General features: G+C 37.8%; 4 protein-coding genes across 4 annotated transcripts in view; all 4 read left to right on the forward strand.

The window, feature by feature from the left end:
- The window catches only part of LOC145906887 (uncharacterized), a 130,525-nt gene that overhangs the window by 54,313 nt on the left and 54,790 nt on the right, over nt 1-21,422 (forward strand). The window lies entirely within an intron of this gene.
- On the forward strand, nt 896-1,953 carry LOC145906272 (cysteine-rich secretory protein LCCL domain-containing 1-like). Its single transcript, XM_082993694.1, has 6 exons — nt 896-999; nt 1,076-1,231; nt 1,310-1,429; nt 1,492-1,641; nt 1,700-1,819; nt 1,916-1,953. The coding sequence occupies exons 1-6, from the start codon at nt 924-926 to the stop codon at nt 1,951-1,953; spliced, it is 660 nt and encodes a 219-aa protein (XP_082849820.1). The 5' UTR covers nt 896-923.
- On the forward strand, nt 2,381-5,639 carry LOC145906019 (ryncolin-1-like). The gene is made up of 5 exons (XM_082993393.1): nt 2,381-2,448; nt 2,568-2,664; nt 2,953-3,052; nt 4,645-4,782; nt 5,050-5,639. Exons 1-5 carry the CDS (start codon nt 2,425-2,427, stop codon nt 5,228-5,230), a joined length of 540 nt encoding a protein of 179 aa, XP_082849519.1. The 5' UTR covers nt 2,381-2,424; the 3' UTR covers nt 5,231-5,639.
- LOC145906273 (uncharacterized) lies at nt 12,556-19,619 on the forward strand. The gene is made up of 15 exons (XM_082993695.1): nt 12,556-12,822; nt 13,021-13,074; nt 13,522-13,637; nt 13,907-14,003; nt 14,263-14,362; nt 14,730-14,867; nt 15,133-15,295; nt 17,382-17,437; nt 17,672-17,922; nt 18,082-18,207; nt 18,442-18,587; nt 18,695-18,791; nt 18,852-18,951; nt 19,006-19,070; nt 19,148-19,619. Exons 1-15 carry the CDS (start codon nt 12,573-12,575, stop codon nt 19,390-19,392), a joined length of 2,004 nt encoding a protein of 667 aa, XP_082849821.1. The 5' UTR covers nt 12,556-12,572; the 3' UTR covers nt 19,393-19,619.

Here is a 21,422-nt window from a genome sequence, read left to right on the forward strand (position 1 = left end):
GTTTGCTTATTATTGGTACATGTAGCTTCGAGTGTTTTAATGCAGTTTATTTGCAGAAACTAATGATGACGTATGCTGTAGGATAAATCGATTTAAAAAAAAAAAAAATTTTAAAATATCAGGACGGTAATCAGAAACACTGTTCCGCTAGTGGGCGTTTCGTCCTTACGGGTTACTGTCGGTCTATTTTGAGCGTGCCATAACAACAGTGATTGCTAGGGATACCGGTACATTGGTGAACAATGACACCACATCAAAGGATACCATGCTTTCATGTTGCTCCACTCGTAAGCTCCCAACCTCGGCTGCAAACTCGCGTGAGTTTTTCACATGGTGCGGAATATTGCCCAAGAAAGGAGCGATTATTTTAGCATTCTTGAGTCGTTTCATATTCACAAAAACAGTGGGTGCGTCAACGACAAACAACAATGTGTTTACTTTCCGGCAGTTTATAACAATTTGTTGTAACTGTTTCGCCTCCCGCAGTGTTTCGTGTTTTGCCTCTGCTACGTGATCTAACAAGCGGTGTTAACGTGTCCTTTTTTGTGCCCCTGAATGTTTTAGTGCAGTTTACTTTGAAATTGCGGCATCAATACCTGATGAAGTCTCGCTGAATGGCAGACGAAACGTCGTAAAATACAGTACGTATATTTTATGCCAGAAGAGCGGTATATTTTAAATTGCAGTATGCCTGGCAGCAACAGGAGTTCCAGGTTTGTTTTAGGTTGAATGCATGGCCAAAGAAAAATCAGAAAATCTTCATAAACTAAATGCAATTAACAGAAGAATATTTTTGAGAAAAAAATACATCGCAAATCCATTTTCGGAAATTTATATGAGATAAAACTATTAATATTGCAATTTTTGATTTGTTTTAAATTTCTTGTTTACTTCTAGCGTATGTTCTTTAATTTTGTGTAGCAATGATGTTAAAGTATTATTTGCAAGCTTTCCTGCTTTGTTATCTGCAATGCAAGAATCAATGCAATTCGTTGACAGGTAAGCTGCGTTTTAAATTTAATCATAAAATTTTTATCTACTGCTTATAAGTCTACTAAATATTTCGTTTCCACAGCAACGTGTGACACAAAGTTATCAGATTTAAATCACTCAATTTCAAAAGTAATCTGCCCACCCAACTGCTGGAGACAATATTCGGATTTGTGTGGAAGTGATGATTACGCCTCTGGTCCCCTTTGTCTGGCTGCAATGCATGCAGGACTGATGGATAGTAAGTTATAGTGACAGTACCCTGGCATGTTTACCGGATTTTCTTTTATATGAACTCAAACCAAATATTTTTGTAAAGATGATGGAGGCTACTTTGAAGTATACAAAAGTGATCCAATACATGAATATAAAGGATTGGACAGGAACGGAGTGAAAAGCAAATCTTGTTCGTTTGCAAGATGGTCGTACACATTTGAAAGTAAGCTATGCTCCGGGTAGCGTTTTGGTTAGAATAAATAATTACTATTTATGTAAATATAGTGAAATGCAGCACGAGAGGAAACAGTGAGTTTTCTGTAACTGATGTATTTTGTCCACCTGGTTGTTCGTCCAACTACGTCTGTGGAACAAATTCGTACAACAAGAATTCCTCGGTTTGTGCCTCTGCCATTCACGCTGGTATCTTGTCGCGTAAGTTGGTGTAATTAACACTTTGTGGTTTGTTTGAATCAACCATGAATATTTTCAGGAAGTGGAGGATACGTGACGTTTTATTTGAGAAACGGAAGACGCTCATTTATTGGTTCGACCAAGGGTGGTGTAACCAGCAAATCGTGTGGTTCATCAAGTCAATACTTTTCGTTCACTCGTAAGTTAACAAAAAGCCTTCTAACAGATAAACAGGGATTGAAAGTGAAAAGAAGTGATCAATGAAATAACGCTTGTTTTCCAATCAATATTTCAGATGAAGAATGCCACATGCTGTACATGACAACCAGCTAAACGAAATTGCCTCGCGTGCCTGGCTGTCAATATCATTGAAATACGGACTAAATAAAACCCACTTTTAAACATTCTTTCACCTGTGTGTGTGTAGGGCCGTGAAGTCAACTCTTCCCTGGGAGTAAGAATGCAAATTCAGATCATGAAACTTGATTCCTTTTTAGATCCAGATTTCTGTGCACAAAATCCTGGTATTTGCCAGAACAATGGATCTTGCATGGATACAAAAACCTCCTACAATTGTTCATGTGCCCACGGGTACAGTGGATCACATTGCGAAAAAGGTAAGATTTTGTAGTTTTGTGTTTGTTTTCTCTTCTAATGAAAGGAATGCAATTTATTAACAATGTTCATGGTGTTCGAAACCTAGGTTCGTTTCCAACCTCCTGCAAGGACGCGTTACAAAACGGCCTTTACGTAAGCGGAGTCTACAATTTAACTTTTCCTCTGACTTTCCAGGAATATTGCGACATGGATGGTGGTGGAGCTTGGCTGGTGAGTTTGCCTCTCGAGGCTAGAACTGTATCCTATGTTTAATGGTTGGGAAGCGTTCGGTGATTGTTTACAGAAAAGTTATTGTCTGAACATCTTATCTTGGTTATGATAATTACCAGGTGTTCCAGCGTCGTTATGATGGATCTGTGAGTTTCGATAGAGATTGGGTGGATTACAAGAACGGGTTTGGGAATCTATCAACAGAATTTTGGATGGGTTTGTATTCCAATAAAGCAATCCTTAACTAAACGTCTTACAAGTTTAATTAAAAACTTACAACTGATGTTAAATTTTGAATAATAGTTGGTTTTAAATTTTATGCATCTACTGAACATTTACTGAGTGTTACAACTTGCGCACACCCAGTTAAATATACAGGCTTACCAAGCAAAGCGTTTCAAGCACGCTTCGCAACAATCCTAGTGTCAATATAACAGTATAAGTTAATCCAATTTAAATCCCAGTGTTTTCAGCAATATTATTACAACCAACAAATTTTATCAGGTTTGGAGAAACTGCATCAAATCACCAGTGCGTCCACTAGATGTCGCCTTCGTGTTGATCTTCAGGATTTTTCCGGAGGTCAAGGATTTGCCGAGTATAGGTATGACTATGACGAATTTAACGTTTTCAATTTAATGCCTTTGTTCCAACGATAATTTACCCGATGCTGCCAAGTCGTCATAACTAACAAAATCTTAAAAGACATAAGGGAAATACCCCCCTTATTACGTCAGATTCACAAAATTCGGGATTTAAGTTTAAAGCAACACAGAATATTCTTGCTGTGTTTCAATGCATTTACTCGGTTCGGAATAATTATGAAACAATAAGTTTAGATACCGCACACACATAGGGATGGTAATCCTCGTAACGACCCCACACCACCGCTCTTGAGGTTTGCGCGATCGCTTGGTCGCGGATTGCCGGGACCGAACTCAGTGGGGCTCGGATTGGGTCGAATGTCACCTTTTTGCGCTTAGAGAATGTGGCTGCAGAAAATTTTCTTTCCCTTGATTCCAAATCTTCTGAAGCGTATAGGCATCTGGAAGTCAGTTCAAGCGAAATTAACCACGGCCAAACCGTTTGACAATTGATGGCAGCAATTCAGTGAATATTAGTGCTGTGTCCCACATCGATATATGGGATCAAATGGTTATTATATTCTCCATCTAACACCCATGCATAATCCAGTGTTTGAAATTTCGATTTTCTGCCCAACATGCTCGGCTCCCAATGTTTCGAATGAGGCAAAAAAAATCCCGTAATCGCGACGTGTAAGACGCTGACACAACTTGATTGTCAGTGTATAAGTTGTATAGTGTAAACACTCTGTGTTCTCTTTGCCCACCCGTGGGTTAGCTGCTGGTCGTTGCGTGGTTGATTGGATATTGTTGGGTCTCTATGCAGAAAATGGGTGCATTGGCCTGCAGAGTTAATTCCTTAGGCCAGTGGTTCTTACCCGTGGGAAATTTTAGGGTTGTAGGTGGATAATCAGTCGGTAACGAAATACACAAAAGTAGTCGGAAAAGAAATATAATGATCTGTATTCACTGTGTGTTGTACACTTATTGGTAATTGGTAATGCCATGCGGCAGAAAAAGTTAAAAAAGAATAACAGATATAGCGAAAATACAATAATTAAATTCTTAGTTAAAAATGTAAATACCAGTGGGAAATAAGGATTCCGTTTACACTGGAAGTAGGAAATGAGATAAAAAAGGTTAAGAACCACTTAAAAAAGGTTAAGGAAAATCTGTTGCCCAGACGAGTTTATGCGGTCCTTGTTGCCCAACTCCGTGTGGTAAAATGTTAAGTCCCAAGTACTGACCTTTGCTAAAACGTTGCATCTTGACTGGAAAGTTAGATTTATCCGCTTTGTTCTTCAGCTACAATAAAGCCTCCTTGTAATCCTCCAGTCGTTTGTGAACTTAAAGTTGAAAAATATCTGGGTTTCCTTCTCAAAACTTCTAATCCCACTCTGTGTTTATTGCTTAGTTGACAAATAATTGCCCCACACAACACAACACAATGTATGACACATGTCGTTTATTACGTCATAAAGGGTTTTATGTTTAACAATCATTTCCATGAGCAACAAACCAATGTAAGCGGATTGATTTAAAACAACAAATTATCCGTTGTTATTTAAATTACTTTGCATTAAATTAAACATTATGACATTGTTGTTTTCAGTACTTTCAGCATTGGCGATGAAGGAAGTTCTTACACAATTACTATATCCGGATATTCGGGGAACATATCAGATTCCATGGCTGGGTTCCACAGTCTAAACGGGATGAGATTTTCAACACGCAACAGTGACAATGATGCGTGAGCAATAATGATACAAGTGTCTGATTATATTTCTGTTTTATTAACGAAGTAAATCGAGTTGAGTCAAAAAACATAAAATGCATTTCCTCAAATTAGTTGATTTTCGTTGACAAAGTTAATCGTCTGCCCTAAATCAACAATTGTAAAAATCAATTGCTCTGAAACAGGGGGTTGCGTTAAAGTTTTAGCTAAACACAAGTTTTAACTGAGTTTAAATAAGTTGTAACACAGAGTTGTTGACAACCGACTTAATTATAATTGCAGGCATCCAAGTGTTAATTGTGCTGTGACTCGTGGAGCTTGGTGGCAACGTAGTTGTTCATATGCCCAACTCAATGGTCCGTGGTCGAGAACTTCTACTAGTGAGAACACTATGAGTTGGTGGAAATGGAAGAATTCATGGAGCGGAATAATGAGTTCTAAGATGAAAGTGAAATGCGAGTAAATGTTGGGAGGTTTAAAGTGACGAAAATTAACATTGCGTCGTTAGTTACCATGGCAACGTTGTGTTGATTTACAATTATTGACAGACATTGTAAATACTTTCACACGTTTTGATAAAGGCTTGAAATCGTAAATAACACGAAAGCAATTATACCAAACCGAATTTATTCCACAAATCCTTAAAATTTTTATGTTAAAAGCGAACTTCACTTTTCTGCATGTTTGTTATTATCATGGTATTTGTAGGGCGTTACTTAAAACGTCTACACAAATAATAACACTGACGTATATCTGACTCTTGATAAAAAGGCTGCTATCAAACTCAAAGTCAATCGATCAGTTTAATACATAATAAACAAGCGCACGAGGATTAACAATAACACGTTACAAACCACGCGTACAAAAAGTCTCTGTCCTATATGTCCTTTGTCCTCTGTCCCTTCGTATCTTTTTTACACAAAAGACATGTGGCTTATATAGAAAATGCATACCGGGTTATTTGAGTTCAGATTACCACGTGACTCATGTGAAAAGGCGGCTTGTTGCTGGAAGTGTCAACGAACGAATAGCACGTTCGCCGTAAATGAGTTAAACTTGGTTTACAGCGTGATTATTATTCGACGTTAATAAAAAAACGGTTGATGCCAGAAAAACACAACATAATAATTGCAAATATGACTTCGACAATACTTATTATTACATTTTGTGTGTTTTGGATGCCACTTCTTGCAAAGACATTTGTCAACGTGTCAATTAGATATTGACAACATATTCCGTTTTATCATTCCTTGTTTATCATGTCATTGTTGTAATATTGCATGCAACCGTTTCCATGCTTTATGTTGAAAATCCATGTAAATGCAAACATTGACCATTCAGATTTGAGAGTTGATGTTTGATTCGAGAATGTCAGTAAATTTGATTCAGTTCAGCTTGGCTTTCTCTGATAAACCATAAATGCAGTCACACCAATTTACCGCAAATATTTACAGAAATGCGCGGATATCGCGGCGCCATTTCACCGACTTATGGGAAAGGTTTTATGTGAGGTTAATAAATTGTGTAACAAGGTTTCTTGTCAACACCCAGGTCCTCATTGCAGCCCAAATGATGACGTTACGACCGTGGGCCTTCGAGTAGCGTCTGCCACGTGTTTCATTTGTATTGTTGTTTTTGTCTGTTCAGTTACCTGCCTACCTATGCGCACACATTGCTGCAACTCATTCTTACTTGACACTGATGATGAACACAGTGGTGTTTGAAACGTTTGCTTCGGCATGAGTAGCATATTAGTTTTGGCTTTCCTTTACAAATCATTTTCTTGTCACCTCCCAAGGTTGGACCTTATACACACTTGTGTAATAACCAAATTTAACACCCCAGTTTATGGAGGACACAGACGCGTCTGATGCGGCTGCTGGTAGCATTCCATGGCAGAATGTAGATGACATAGAGAGAGTGAAATTTTGTAGAATTTTGCTAAAACTTCAATAACAGAAGTAGACCTTGATTTGACTTTTCGAGTTGGGATCGCCTCTTGTCTACGCAATCGGGCGAAAATTAGTATTTTGCCCCCAGGTCGGACATTATTTTAGTTAAAAAGGCTTTCAAAAGTGTCGATTGGTTTTAAAACCTTTTGCAATTTGCGATTCAATGTTCTCCCCAACCCTTTTCTACGCAATTGCAAAACCACTTTTGCCGGGAAAGTTGCTTTGGTTACCCCCTGGGGACTGTTTCTGCTATCCTATAGGACATAAGATCCTCCTGAAGGCTCCTTAGATCCTTGATGTGTTTTGTACAATGTAGCTCCAATTATTTCTTTTCCTTTGAATATTTAGTACTAGTGGGCCTTCATAGGTCATAAGCCACAGGAAATGTTTTTGAAAAGGGTTTCCACCTTCGCGACTCATCTGTAAGTCTGCCAAGAAAGTCTCGGTCTGACACCATGTCGGTTCTATCGTCATCAGTGTTTAGTTCTTTGATCTAACTATAAGTTCTAAGACCACAGGCATGGACTCTGAGACCAAACTGCGATCTCTGTGATCCATGAGACCACATCTTAGGATCTAGGACAGTGATTTTCAACCGGTGTTCCGTGAAATATCGCTAGGTGATCCGCGAGAAATTTATTAGTTTCACTGATGTTCCGTGGAACCCGGGTCAGAAATCACTTGTTTATCACAAAGGACGTAAATAGCTTTTTGAAAGTAATCATCCACTATGGCCAGTTTGAAACTGTTCTATCGCGAGTTGCTTCAATTAATGTTGCGTAACAATAAGACTCGTTTTGTAATGATAAGAATGTAATTGCGCGAGCCTGTTGCTGGCAAAGTGTCGCAAATATATAGGAAAATATCAAGGATGAGGCAGAAACAAAGAGATAATTTGCTGCGATTACGCGACAAAGGAGACTTAGAAGAAGTAGCGCAAGTTGAAAGACGTAACGCCAGCGAGATAACTAGCGATGGCGTCACAAAGACAGGGTGTAAATCTAAGAGTGTAGAAAGCAGTTTCAAAAGACCACGTGTAAACAAAATATTAAAATTTTGCGAAGTATGCGAGCCGAAGTTACATTCTTTGGCAAAAACGCAAGTTACTCAGTATGTGTATTAATGCTGAAAAGCCTCAAAACTTTAAACAAGAAAGCCAAAGCTATTACGCTGCTATACATTATGTGCAAAGGTTTCGAACTCGACTGCGTCCATCATCGGTGCAATTTGAGAAAGAGTTGCAACCAAGAAAGCGCTAAGGTAGGCAGGCAACTGAACGGGAGAAACATAACAACACAAGAAAACTTGATTTAGGAGATTTAGAACTGATACGGGTCCTATAGTGTTTAATACAGATGATTGCATATACAACTAACACTAAAAACAGGGATGGCGCCCTTAAACCATTGGAGCGTGCAATACTATAAATAAACTTTGTGGAATTTCAAATATTTTTGGAATTTCAGATAAAATAAATATATAGATAATTCAATTCAATATTTTTACGACTGAATTTTCGCTAAAATAATAATTATTTCCTCTTTCTTAAGCTAAAAATCGTGGTTATTCCCCTGCGGGGAGTTTTTCAGCGATAAAAGGAGTTGAAGAAAGAAAAGTTTAAAATTTTCTCCGATTCCATGTTCGTATAATGAATAACCTTAAGGGGTTTCTCGAAATTGTTGATTAATCTCTTGATCTAAGGACAGCTTTGGAAAGATATCGCAAAAATATGGCAAGTGTTTGTCTAGAGCAGGAAACTCTTTGCCGCGGACCTCTGATGTGAATTTGTGAATATTTTTTTTGTCGGGCATATTTTTAAGTTTTTTGCATATGCAGAACGGCAAATCTTATTAGCAGCAACTCGACAGACTGTAAGTTTAAAAAACAATAATTGACAAAATTGAGCAACAACTGCAAAGTTCCCAAAGCTCTGCAGCAATTTTACACAAGATAAGTTTGATATCCTGCCATATCTTCACAGACCTCCTATGCAGACCCCAGTCTGAAACCTTGGTCTAGCACCTTTTTAATAACCTGCTTCATTATTACCTTACAAAAATATTTTTGGTAAAATCTCTGTGATCTTTGTTATAGCAAAGTTTCAACTGAGTGCGAATTTGAAATGTTTAAATTGTGTTACATAAACATAAAACAATGAATGTGTGTTACGTTTCACAAAGCTTGCGATAGCCATGGGTAAAAGAAAGTCATAACAGCAAGCAAAGTCAAATAACCACAAAAGAAGAACCAACAGTTGAAAAAAATGTAAAACTCCAAAAAGAAATTGAAAGTGTCGACAGCATGCTTCAAAAAGCTAAATTAATTCGAGAAACTGGTGAAGAATCATCAAAACGTTCCTCTTCTACCCCAACCCAGTCAACAAAGCAAGAATGCAGATTATGCATGAGAGGAAACTGCCCCAAGCATGAGATGTTTATGGTGAAAACAAACAAAATTATTGAAAAGTATTGTAGGACAAAAATCAGGGTTGGGACGAAATCAAAAACTGGGGTTGTGTCAGAAGGAACAAGAATTTCATCTGCTGGAAAGAATCGACATACCTCAGTCTTAGAACAAAAAACAATCCAGGAAAAGAAGAAAGAAATTGTGAATTTAAAAATACATAGAGTGCCCTCTGCAGTTTTAAGTCGTCAAAGTAAGTAACTCCTTTAACAAGTATCAAAAGCTGAAATTAATGCAGGCAAAATTAAAAGTTGCCTCAGATTATTTATGTGACCCTATATGCTCTGAGGAAAGCATGTCTATATCAGCTCTGTATAGCAGGAAGCAAAAGGTGAATCTCATCACGAGCGATGCAGCATTAACTAATATAAACATAATTTCAAAGAAATTGCACAATCTCAGAGCTGTCTTAAATAACAAAGAATCGCTGTCCAGATACCAAGACACTGGTGCAAAACTGTAGTTTGAGCACAAGCCGTACAAACAAGTTGCAGACTGCCTTGACAGAATTTTAACACAGTTTAATGATGTTAGGAATGCCATAATACTCCGTCAAAAACATCCAACTACTGAAGGGCCTGCAGTTCCTACCGACATTTTTTCGAGTCCTTTTCATCTTACATTTAAACATAAGAGTGAAGTTGTAACTTTGTATCGAGCTGAAAGTGACTTTAAATTGGAATTTTATACTTTCAACATTTAAAGGACAGATTAATGTGACCTTAATTCCAATGCTTCTCGGTCAACAACCATGAATGTACGGGAACATTCGACATCATGTTTTTATGTTTGGCTTAAGATGTACAGCACTTAAGACACATGTTCAAAATGTCTTTATCAATACTGGGCCAGTGCACCACCGTTCCAGCCAGTTGTTTTATGGGCAGCATGCGAAATGCCCGAGATGCAGAATAACGTAGTTTAGTTGGAACCACGATGAGACCAAAAACAAAGTTCTTCGTGTTCAATCTTTTAACCGAAAGGTAGCAGCTGGGTCTACAATTATCTTTGTTTAATGAATCAACTCAATATCGACTCTGAAGTTGGAAGCTGCCATCAACTGTTAGTACTCCGAGCTGAAGGCAACGGTTGCCAGAGCATGAAGTTAGATTCTTAACGTTATACCCCAAGGGAGGGCAAATTCACACAGTAGGGGACAAGTTACATCACATCAAAATCCAAGTAAGTAGTGGTGATGGACTTAACCCTGAATATATTAAAATGGAGGCCATTTTATCCCAAAACCTTCAAATGTGGTTGTTAGTCGTAATGTTGTGTTTTTATTATTCTGGACGCAATGTTAAGTGATCATCAATACAGGCAAACTACTTCGAACTTTTGGTAATCTGATAACCGTCATACTCTGGAAAAACAAACTATCGGTAAGACGCCTTCCCGTGCTCCAGCCAGCTTTACAAAACCAGATACAACAACAACAATCCATTAATATACATGTGTGTGTGAGACCAAATCAACCGATGGGAAAGAGTGTTTGGCAACTTGCTACCTCTGTGCACATCTTTTAGTTTGGACGAAAAGTAAAATTTAGATTATGGCTACCACAGTTTTCGCCTGTGCATCGACGCGCACTATTGTCTTTCTCGTGTTGCGGTTGCCGCCTCATGAACGGGTGTTTTGGTTGATTGGCCGGTGCAAAGAGTGCTGTGTGTATGACCCGTTAGTCTTGAAATGGGCGTCGTGCTGTATGGTTGTTTTTAGTGTTGCCAAACAAGTAGTTTGTATTGGAGGGTTTATTGGCGTTCACTGGTATTGTATGTACGTTTTATCGTCGTTTTTAGTTCGTTTATTAAAGAGACGCCTATTTAGTGAAACCAGTGTGGGGTATTCTGGCTTTAGTTGGAGAGGCAGCGTTGGGTTGCCGAAATAACTCCGTGACACTACAAATGTTTATATTTTCAACAAAACTTCATCCACATTTGTAAGTTATACCGGACAACCACCAGGACATGGCGAATTGATAGAAAATGTTCGTGAAGTGTTTGTGGATATATTAAACGTTGTATCTTTATTTTGTAACAATGAACGAACATAATAAGTTGTGAAAGTTTAAAATAACTATATTCACGAAAAGGTTTTGTTCTCTGGTCTTACTTAACCTGGCCGCCATCAAGTAGCGAAGTGGATTTTGTGTCAACACACCGGTGGCAACTCCATTTGCCCCAAACCACACCACCCACATTCCTTCACGCCTCACTACAAACTTGTATTGACTTCACGCTCAGCGCCAACGAAGCATTTCCCCATTTTTTGCAGTTTTGTGTCGTGATCTCAGTTGTGTTGCCACAGTTCTATAGGATGTTAAGTGATTGTAGTCATCTTATTAACATTTAACATGACATGAAAGAGTTTATTGTTTGGTATCTGAATAATTGCGTGTGCAAGAGTTTGTGTCAAGGAAGGTGATTAGGAGGAAAAGCAACGCATAAGTTCTTTAACATTAGCGATCGTTTATCCATCTTCTTCCAGTTTTTTACATATTGAGTTGATTCATCTCAATTGAGTGCCAACCATTGGTTTTCAGCTAAATTTAATGTGCATAAATTACATTAAGTTCAACTGCGTCTTGTTCCATTACCAACCCAAACACAGCGGTCACAGAAAGCCAGAATTAATGTAGAAATTTATGAACTCTGGTAAACGAACGCACGCACAGATATATGAAAAACCGACTTCCCTTGACTGGATGTATTTTGACACGCCGTGTTTCTGATCGCTCCTATTAATGACGTCATTCATTACGCCAGGTCTGATTGCTTGGTCGGAAATTCAAAGGTTTCCAGCAACTTCGAGAAGATATATAGCAAGTCACAGTTGCGTCGTGATTACTGCTTGGAGTTTGCTCGGGTCTGTGTAGTTGGAAACGCAACGTTATCAAGTTCAGATCAAGCTTGAATTGCTACTGAACGTGGTTAAATGTCACTTATGTCGTGCTTAGACAAATTATGACTGGTAGAGTTGAAGGTGAAACAAAGATTAAACCAAGTAGAGATGCCAGATGTATTTTGCGATAGATAACTCGCATGCAAAACACGCTTACAAAGATATGTTTGTTTCTTTGTTTTCAGAAAACAAATATCATAAACGAATATCCTTGACAGTAACGTAACATTGGTTAACAGTTTAAGGTTGTATTTTGCGTAACTTTGCTTTAAATTCGACATTAATCATTTGCATTATTATTATATTTGTTTCAACTACGCAGCATAAATGTGTGTTGATATTCTCCAGCAAATCTCAGTAAATCTTTTGTAATTTACATGTAGTTGTTAATAAGGTAATATTTGTGTAAATTTAACGTTGACGTTTGCTTTGTTAATTTTCATGTGATGACTGGGAAACTATTTACAGATTTTCAAAGTCAAGCTTGTGATGAAGTTAATTTTGTTTAGTTTTTTATTTGTCGGACATCTTGCCATAACCCACGAACAACAAGTATGCAGAGTTGTTTGTGACGGACAAGAACAAGGATCAGAGATAGAACATTCCGGCTTGAAAGGTGCCAGAGGAGAGACTGGAAGACCAGGAAAGATGGGACCACGTGGACCTCAAGGTCGTCGAGGTCGAAAGGGAGACCAAGGAGCAGTGGCTGGCAAAGAAGATTTACTGAGACTTGTTACCGGTATGCGATCTTTTCTAAACATTTTTCGGCATAATTTATTGTTTAGTGGGTATAGGGAAACTTGTAAAACTCTACCACCATATTTGACAGGGCAGAAAAGATAAATATTTGATACAAACGAAGCCGTACAACAAATCACCTACACGGTGAACTGTCATAAAATCACAATAAGTAAATTCATCAAATTTTTTTTTACAGAGTTGTCGAACAGAGTGGATCAACTGCAAGGTCAACTGAGTAACACATCTAACAGTTGAGTTTTGTTTTACTTTATTTAAATATAAATCTCACACACGTGTCAAATTCCAAAAACCTTTGCCCGTAACTCACGTCATGACTCGCTTCTGCCCCTAGTGGTGTGGATACCCGCGTGTTCACTAATCACGTATAGTGTGCTAAGGAAAGACGGTTCCTCCACAAACTATTTACAAACCAATTGTCTTGGCCCGATTTTGTCTTTCTTTGTCGGGAATATTATGTAATTAATTGATCAGCATCGAACGATGTGACATAACGAGCGGTTACGTGTGTTGGCAAACTAAACATATACGTCGAATAAGAGAGGGTTCCATCTGGCACCGGTATATTCTGGTCATAATGCAAGTCGTGCAAATATTGTGGGGTTCTCAACGCCTACTTGCGTGTGAATAAGTTGAACTCAATAGTTTAGCTGATGTAATAAGTTTTAACCGTCTGCAGATCTCCAGAATCTCATATACACTGTTTTGCCGGTTTCCTGTAAAACTTCATATCTTGAAGGTAAGGTCCAACATCTCACATCTGGAGAAGAAGTTTTCTGTGAAGATGGCTGGCAGGTATACATACTGTGGTAAATAATACTAACACAGGGATGGGCAATCCTTGGCACCAGCGCTAAATTGGGTAAGCGAGGTGATCATGCACGCCAAGTAATTTACGATTTCCCACAACAATACTTAACCATACGCCCGGGATTGTGTTGTTTATAAAGGTCAGGAAATTACACATGAAAGTGAAAAGTCATATATTGACATGGAGGTCATCTTACTTTTTTAGAACTGTTTACCTAAAGTCTGTGTCAAGAGTTGTAATTGATAAATACCAGGTGTTCCAGCGTCGTTATGATGGATTTGTGAGTTTCCATAGAGATTGGGTGGATTACAAGAACGGGTTTGGGGATCTATCAACAGATTTTTGGATGGGTTTGTATTCCAATAAAGCAATCATTAACGTCTCACAAGTTTTATACAAATATATGGTGTAAAACTTTGAATAATAGTTTGTTGTAAGTTGAATGCATTTACTCAAAATGTACTGACAGGGTGTTATAAATTTTATGCACCAAGCAAAACGTTTCAACACGCCACGTAACAATCCTAGAGTCAATATAGCTGGATCAGTCAATCCAATATAAATTCCAGTGTATTCAGCAATATAACGACAACGAACAATTTTTTTCAGGTTTGGAGAAACTGCATCAAATCACCAGTGCGTCCACTAGATGTCGCCTTCGTGTTGACCTTCAGGACTTTTCCGGAGGTCAAGGTTTTGCCGAGTATAGGTAAGACTATGACGTATTTAACGTTTTCAATTTAATCCATTTATACCAACGATAATTTACCCGATGCTGCTAGGTCGACAATTGGTGGCATCAACTTAGTCAATATTAGTGTTGTGTCCCGCATCGATATATAGGACAAAAAGATTATTTTATTCTCAAGCTAACACTCATGCTTACTCCAGTGTTTGAAATTTAAATTTTCTACCCAATATGCTTGGCTTTCAATGTTTTAAATGAGGGTACAAAAACAACAACATGACCATAAGCAACAAGCCAATGTAAATGCATTGATTCAAAATAAACAATTTTCCGTTAGTATTTAAATTACTTCGCATTAAATTGAAAATTATGACATTGTTGTTTTCAGTAATTTCAGCATTGGCGATGAAGGAAGTTCTTACACGATTACTATATCCGGGTATTCGGGGAATATCGGAGATTCCATGAGTGGGTCGCAGAGTCTAAACGGGATGAGATTTTCAACACGCAACAGAGACCATGATACGTGAGTAATAATGATACAACGTGTCTGATTATATTGCTGTTTTACTAAAGAAGGAAAGGGAGATGTTTTGAAAACATTGAAATGCATTTCCTCAAAGTTGATTTTCGTTGACATAGTTAACCGCCTACCCTACATCAACAATTGTAAAAATCAATTGCTCTGAAATAGGGGGTTGCGTTAAAGCTTTAGTCAAACACAAGTTTTAACTGAGTTTAAATAAGTTGTAACACAGAGTTGTTGACAAACAACTTAATTATAATTGCAGGTGGGGAGATAATTGTGCTAATCATGGTGGAGGTTGGTGGTATCGTCAATGTTCAAGCGCCCTCCTCAATGGTCCGTGGCCGAGAACTTCTACTAGTCGGAACTCTATGAGTTGGATGACCTGGAAGGACGGTTATGGAAAGATTAGCAAGTCGAAGATGAAAGTGAAATGCGAATGAATGTTGGGGAGGTTTAAAGTGACGGAAATTAACATTGTGTCGTTAGTTGGCAACATTGTGATGATTTAGAATTATTTACAGACATTGAAAATACTTTTACCTGTTTTGAAAATGGCTTCAAGTCGCAAATACGAAAACCATTTTATCAAACCGTATTTAATCCACAAATCATTTTTTTGTGTTAAAAGCAAAAACTATACATTTGCATTATTGTTATTGTCATGGTATTATTACCAAAGCATTCCGTGCGTTTCGCCTACCACTTTTTTCACAGAATTGTGTAAACGTGTCAATTAGATATTGACAACATATTCCGTTTTATTATTCTTTATATATCATGTCGTTGTTGTAATATCGCATGCAACCGTTTCCATGCTTTATGTTGATAATCCTTGTAAATATAAACATTGATCCATCAGATTTGACAGTTCAGTTTGGCTTTCTCTGATAAAACCCAAAAATGCATTGACGCCAATTTACAGCGCCCAGTTTTCCCAATGAACAACCGCTGCATCCACGGCAGGGAATGCTGCACATCCACACCCTGGTGTCGAGCTTATCAGGCGCTTTAACGTTTCCGAAAGTCCAAAAACCTACCTCAAGAGTCGAATGGAAAAGTTACGACTTTACATGGGACTTCAACACAATATATTGTCATAACATTATGAACTGTTGTCATTGATACACAGACAAAACATGCTGATGATTGATAATAAAACAAACATGGTGAACTTTTCAACCTGAACTTTGATCTAACGCGGAGTTGCCACCACCGAGTTGCAAAAGGCCTACGTCATATGGCTTACGGCTGAAGCCAGACATTGGAGCCACGCGGTTAACCGAAAGCAAACGCAAAGGCTCGTTTGCAAAACACCGATGAATAAACATGAGGAAAGGCCTCAGACCTGGTGTAGATTCACAAACCGGAATCCCCGGCCATAAAAACACAACATGCAGAAAAATCAAACATTCTAAATTAATTGGTGGCGTGAAAAATGTTTCGCAGAACTAATTCAGGTAAGATGTAACTGATCACAAAACATGCTCCAGAGCATCACTGGTCTGTAACAAATAGTTTTGCGGTGGCTGTTGTTTAGTTGAATTGTAAGAAGGTGTGTTAGTAATAATACACAGTAAGTGTCAATGCAGAAATGGCAAGGATCGATGAGCCCAATTTAAACAACTTCCAGCCATGCGACCTGAATGAAATTCTTTATTCTGTTGAACAAATTTCAAACCACCAATGTCGTCAGTAAATAATATTAAGGGTTAGTGCATTGATTCCCAACCTTTTTGTGGTTCCTTCCCATTTGGGGGTAAAACAATTTCGACGCGTACCACTTAGTTGATTGTTACAAAGTAACCTAGGGGATGAAGTAACAAATATTTTGAGATCACTTACGATTTTTTCAATTCAAACTAGATCCGAAAATTACGGAATGGTGCTCGCGTACCACCTGGAATGCGGTCGCGTACCACTGGTTGGGAAACACTGGGTTAATGGCATCGCAACCAAGCTTGAACAGCCATTTTTCCGACCAGTCGTAGCGATATTTGAAAAAATCAAGTTGTCGGTGATATTTTCACTCACGATCATGAGCTAATCAGGACCAACGTTCTTCCGACTAAGCTGAGGTAGCGTACTTGTTTTCCGGGATATTGTGGCCAAGTTACACTAGTGCGAAAGCGCACAACTCGCCAGGCGACACTTTCATATACATAGGTGTTATGTAATTATATAGTTTTGTGTCCTAAAGTTGACCTAACAAAACGGCGCTTCAGATACCACGTGTAATCAGCGTGCAATGCGACTTACGCCCGTGGATTTACTGCGCACCTCAGTATTTAATTATTGCGTTCCTGGCCTTATTTGCGTCTTGGCTTTGGCTATAAAACCTGCGCAACCTTTTGTTCCAATACACTTGAACTGTTTGTGACTCAAGAATACAACAATAGGGAATCTGCATCACCGTTATCAGGCAACACATGAGTTTTATATGATATAGCATGACAAGCCAGGATCGCCCCACTGCGCAGGCTAATTGATGTACATTTAAAATTACATAAATAGATATTTGGAAGAAAATACACTTTAATTACTGCAGATAGCCAGTATACTGAGACGAGGTAAAACTCACTTTAAATCTGAGATATTTCTTCATTTAAGATTGGTTACGATAACGCCTCAGGATATTTATCGCTGTGAAACGTACCTGGCCAGTCGTGCAGCAAATCACATAGGAATTTAATGCCGCAATCGACTAATATGTTCATGAAACTGCAAGCAATCCAATAAGTAGAATTCCCCACCATAAAAGGAAATGTCAAATGTCAGATAACATCGCAGATAATTCTATAAAGCTGGGTTTGTTGCACATTATCGCCATTACGCTTATGTTGTGTCAATGTTTCCAGAGACGATTTGCAAGACAATTATATGATGGCGTTGCAACGAACAGTTTTGCTGGTGTTGTTTATTTCAAGTGTAAGAAGTCAGTTAAGTTTGGAATCATGCACAGTTAGTCTTCAATGTGGAAGCACTAATGGTTTGTTTCAATCAACGGGAACTCGAAACACTTCCTACAAACTTCGAGGTCCACCTGGCAAGAGAGGTAAAATCGAATGAATTTAGCATGGCCATAAACAAGAGGTTCATTTTTGTGCAACTATTACATTATTAAGAACTGTGAACTTCACGATCGTTTGGGGAAAATAAGGGCTTTTAAATGTAATTTATCAGAGAAAATACAATCAGGAATGTATACTTTTAGGACCTCGCGGATTTTCCGGCCATCGTGGTGTTAAAGGCGAATCTGCTGAACAATGTGAATGTGATGGAGTAATTCAACTTCAAACTGCCTTACAACAACTTGAAGCAAGACTTACAAAAGGTGAAGGTGAAATGTTTGTGAAACTTTGACCATCATTGATCTATTCGTTGTCCTATTTAGAGATTATTTGGGTAAATCTAGTACAACCGTAATTACCGTGGAAGCCAGTCAGAATTTGTCATGGTAGTTTTACTTAATTCTTTCATCTACGAAAAACCAATCACGTTTAATTTTTTAATTAAATAGTTTTCCATTTTTTGATTTGTTATTTGTTTAAAATCAGCTACTAATGTTTTACAGCTGCTCTCAACCCGACCACTTGTAGTGACGTCATGCCCAGACATGTAAACGACACAGGGGGTGTTTACACGATTTACCCAATCACTGGAGGACGCAAGGGAGTCAAAGTGTTTTGTGATTTGGTGACCGATGCGGGTGGATGGCTGGTGAGTCGACAAATTACTTTAAATATGTAAATCATGTCGATAATCTGTCACTAACATGTGATATATTATATTTTATACCACATTAAATGTTGGACATTCTTGTTCAGGTATTTCAGAAACGAGAAGATGGGTCTGAAAATTTCAACCGAGGTTGGGACGATTATGTGAATGGATTTGGAAAACTTGACGGAGAATTCTGGTTAGGTGAGAAAATGTTCACTAGAATGTCAGATATTTTGATGATTAATTACTATTATTGATCAGGACTTGAGAAACTCCATCAGATAACCAGTAGTAGTGGTGAATATGAGATGAGAATTGATATGGAAGATTTCGAAGGAAATAAAACGCATGCTGCTTATGGGTAAATATAAGTAAACTAACTGGATCCACACTAAGTTAATTTCGTTTGTTTCAGTCATTTTTCAGTAGGAGAAGGAGGAGGTTACAGACTTAACTGGAAGAATTTCTCAGGTCCTGCAGGTAAGCGACCATGAAGTTTATTAAAGACATATTGGTTTGTCCATTTTAATCTGCTAAACCGAGTTAATTTTTTTAAGGCAATGGCATGACACCACAGGGGACAAACTTCACCACCAAAGATAACGATCAAGACACTCATCCAGGAAACTGTGCAATGATTTACAAAGGTGGTTGGTGGTTTACAAGTTGTCACGCGGGAAACCCGAATGGTTTTTATTACGGAGGTCCACACGAATCTTATGCAGATGGTGTGGGCTGGTATTATTTCCGTGGTCACCGTTATTCACTTAAAATTATTGAAATGAAAATCAGGAAGAAGTGATTTATATGTTTTTGTGTTAAAGTGATGTGTAAATATTAATTGATGAACGATTTTTCTGCGTAATCAAATTGTTTAAAAAATTTTCCGGATCATTTTCAATTATGAACTACAACCTTTGAGTTGATTTAATAATGGTTGTTTGTAATAATTTTCCTTTACATCCCTTTCTCCTATAGAAGTTTCTCTGCGGTGCAACTCTAAATTTATTTGTTACTGGACAATAAAATCCCCTGTACATGACGTTAGCTTGATGCCAAATATACCTGAACGTTTTGTTTAACCCTTTAAGCCCCGCAATCACTTTTTAAAAATTAAAAAATTTTGAAAAAAAATTTTGCTTAAGTTCAGGTACCTATAACTTTATTTCTACAAACGCTAGACTAAAAATTTCAACACAAAAATGATAGGAAAATTCATACTCTACACAATCATCGCTTTTCCAGTTCAATAACTCCATGTTTTCGTGTAGTTATAGCTAAAAATACAACCACCCCTACTAAAACAGCTTTCAAGCCATAGTACCCTTTATAAAAACGTCCATAACTCCCGAAATTGTGCGAATTTTAAAATAATTCGACTGTTGCCTGAATCCATGTGAACAGCAAGACGCAATGAAGCGAAAAAAACGGATCGCTACATTTGAAATTTGGAAAAAATACTTACGTAGACAAGTCAGGTAAGACTCGCCTTTTTCTCGTCTCTCTCTCTCAGACTTGGTAGAGAAGTTGGGTATTAGACTAGGCAGGTAAGACTCCCCTTTTTCTTGTCTCTCTCTTTCTCTCTTAGACTTACGTAGACAAGTCGGGTATGGTTTGGTGGGAACGTATTAGTCGTAGGACTCCAAAACGTTTCTTGTTGCAAAAATAAACCTTTGTCTATGACGTGCAAACTACTAAACATTTGTTTGTAGTGGTTTACTTTCAAGAAAATGAGTTAAACACATGTAAGTTTCCGCCAAACATGTTAGAGAGAGAAAGACGAGAAAAAAGCAAGTCCTACCTGACTTGTCTACGTGAGAGAAAGAGAGAGACGAGAAAAAGGCGAGTCTTACCTGACTTGTCTACGTAAGTATTTTTTCCTTGAAATTTTTGAGCGACGGTGCGGTCTAGTAAACTGAAATTTTAGAGAGTTATTTTGGTATAAGTTATATATATATTGTTAGTTGTTGCTTGTAAAAAGGCTTGTAAGCTTTGTTACACAGCTCAGACGTTTGCTAACTGATAGCAGATGAATTTGACAGCACTTCTAAAAAAAAATTTTTGTTTGTTTGTTTATGTGTTCAACTGGTAGTGTATGTCAGCAAGTTGATGAAAAAAAGGCATAACATCAATATATATTGATAATTAAATAGACAAGCCTTCTGCCAGTGCATATAAAGCTTTTCCATGAAATAACAGAGACAATGTATAAAAAAGACAAGGAAAAAATCAGCTGTATGAAATTGAAGCTACCCCATTTACTGGATGACGCCCACAGCCACGCCCACAACTGTTTGATTCTTGAACAAATAGCATGAATATATGAATTGCATATTTGCATGAATTCCATATATATATGATGCTTTGATACCAAATTATGCATCAGGGATGTTGCAGAGGTGACTGTAACATCACCAAATCACCATCATTGAACTTTTTGTGGATATGTTTTGGATATACCCTTCGAAAACCATTGGTTATTGTTATGCAGAGGAAAGAATTACTCAATGTTGGTTTATGTATTTGGCCATGCTTTAGAGATTATCACATTAGTCAATAATGTTTGGTTTCAATTGTGTTCAACGTAAATACAAAGCAAAACAAATTGTTATCTCCAAATTTGCATGTAAATATATAGTCATTGTGATGTCATAGGATGCTAAAAAACACACCATTAGAAAGGTGAGACCTTCCTCTACAATTCTTATGCAGATCATTACCAGGTACAACTTACAGATAAAAAGTTATTAGGCAAGGTATGCAATGATACCAAAAATTTTTTGGCTAATTTTTCCATACATCTGGATTTGCATGTAAATATATAGTCATTGT

Source organism: Ascidia mentula, chromosome 6, assembly GCF_947561715.1.
Source record: "Ascidia mentula chromosome 6, kaAscMent1.1, whole genome shotgun sequence".
NCBI classification, from domain to species: Eukaryota; Metazoa; Chordata; class Ascidiacea; order Phlebobranchia; family Ascidiidae; genus Ascidia; species Ascidia mentula.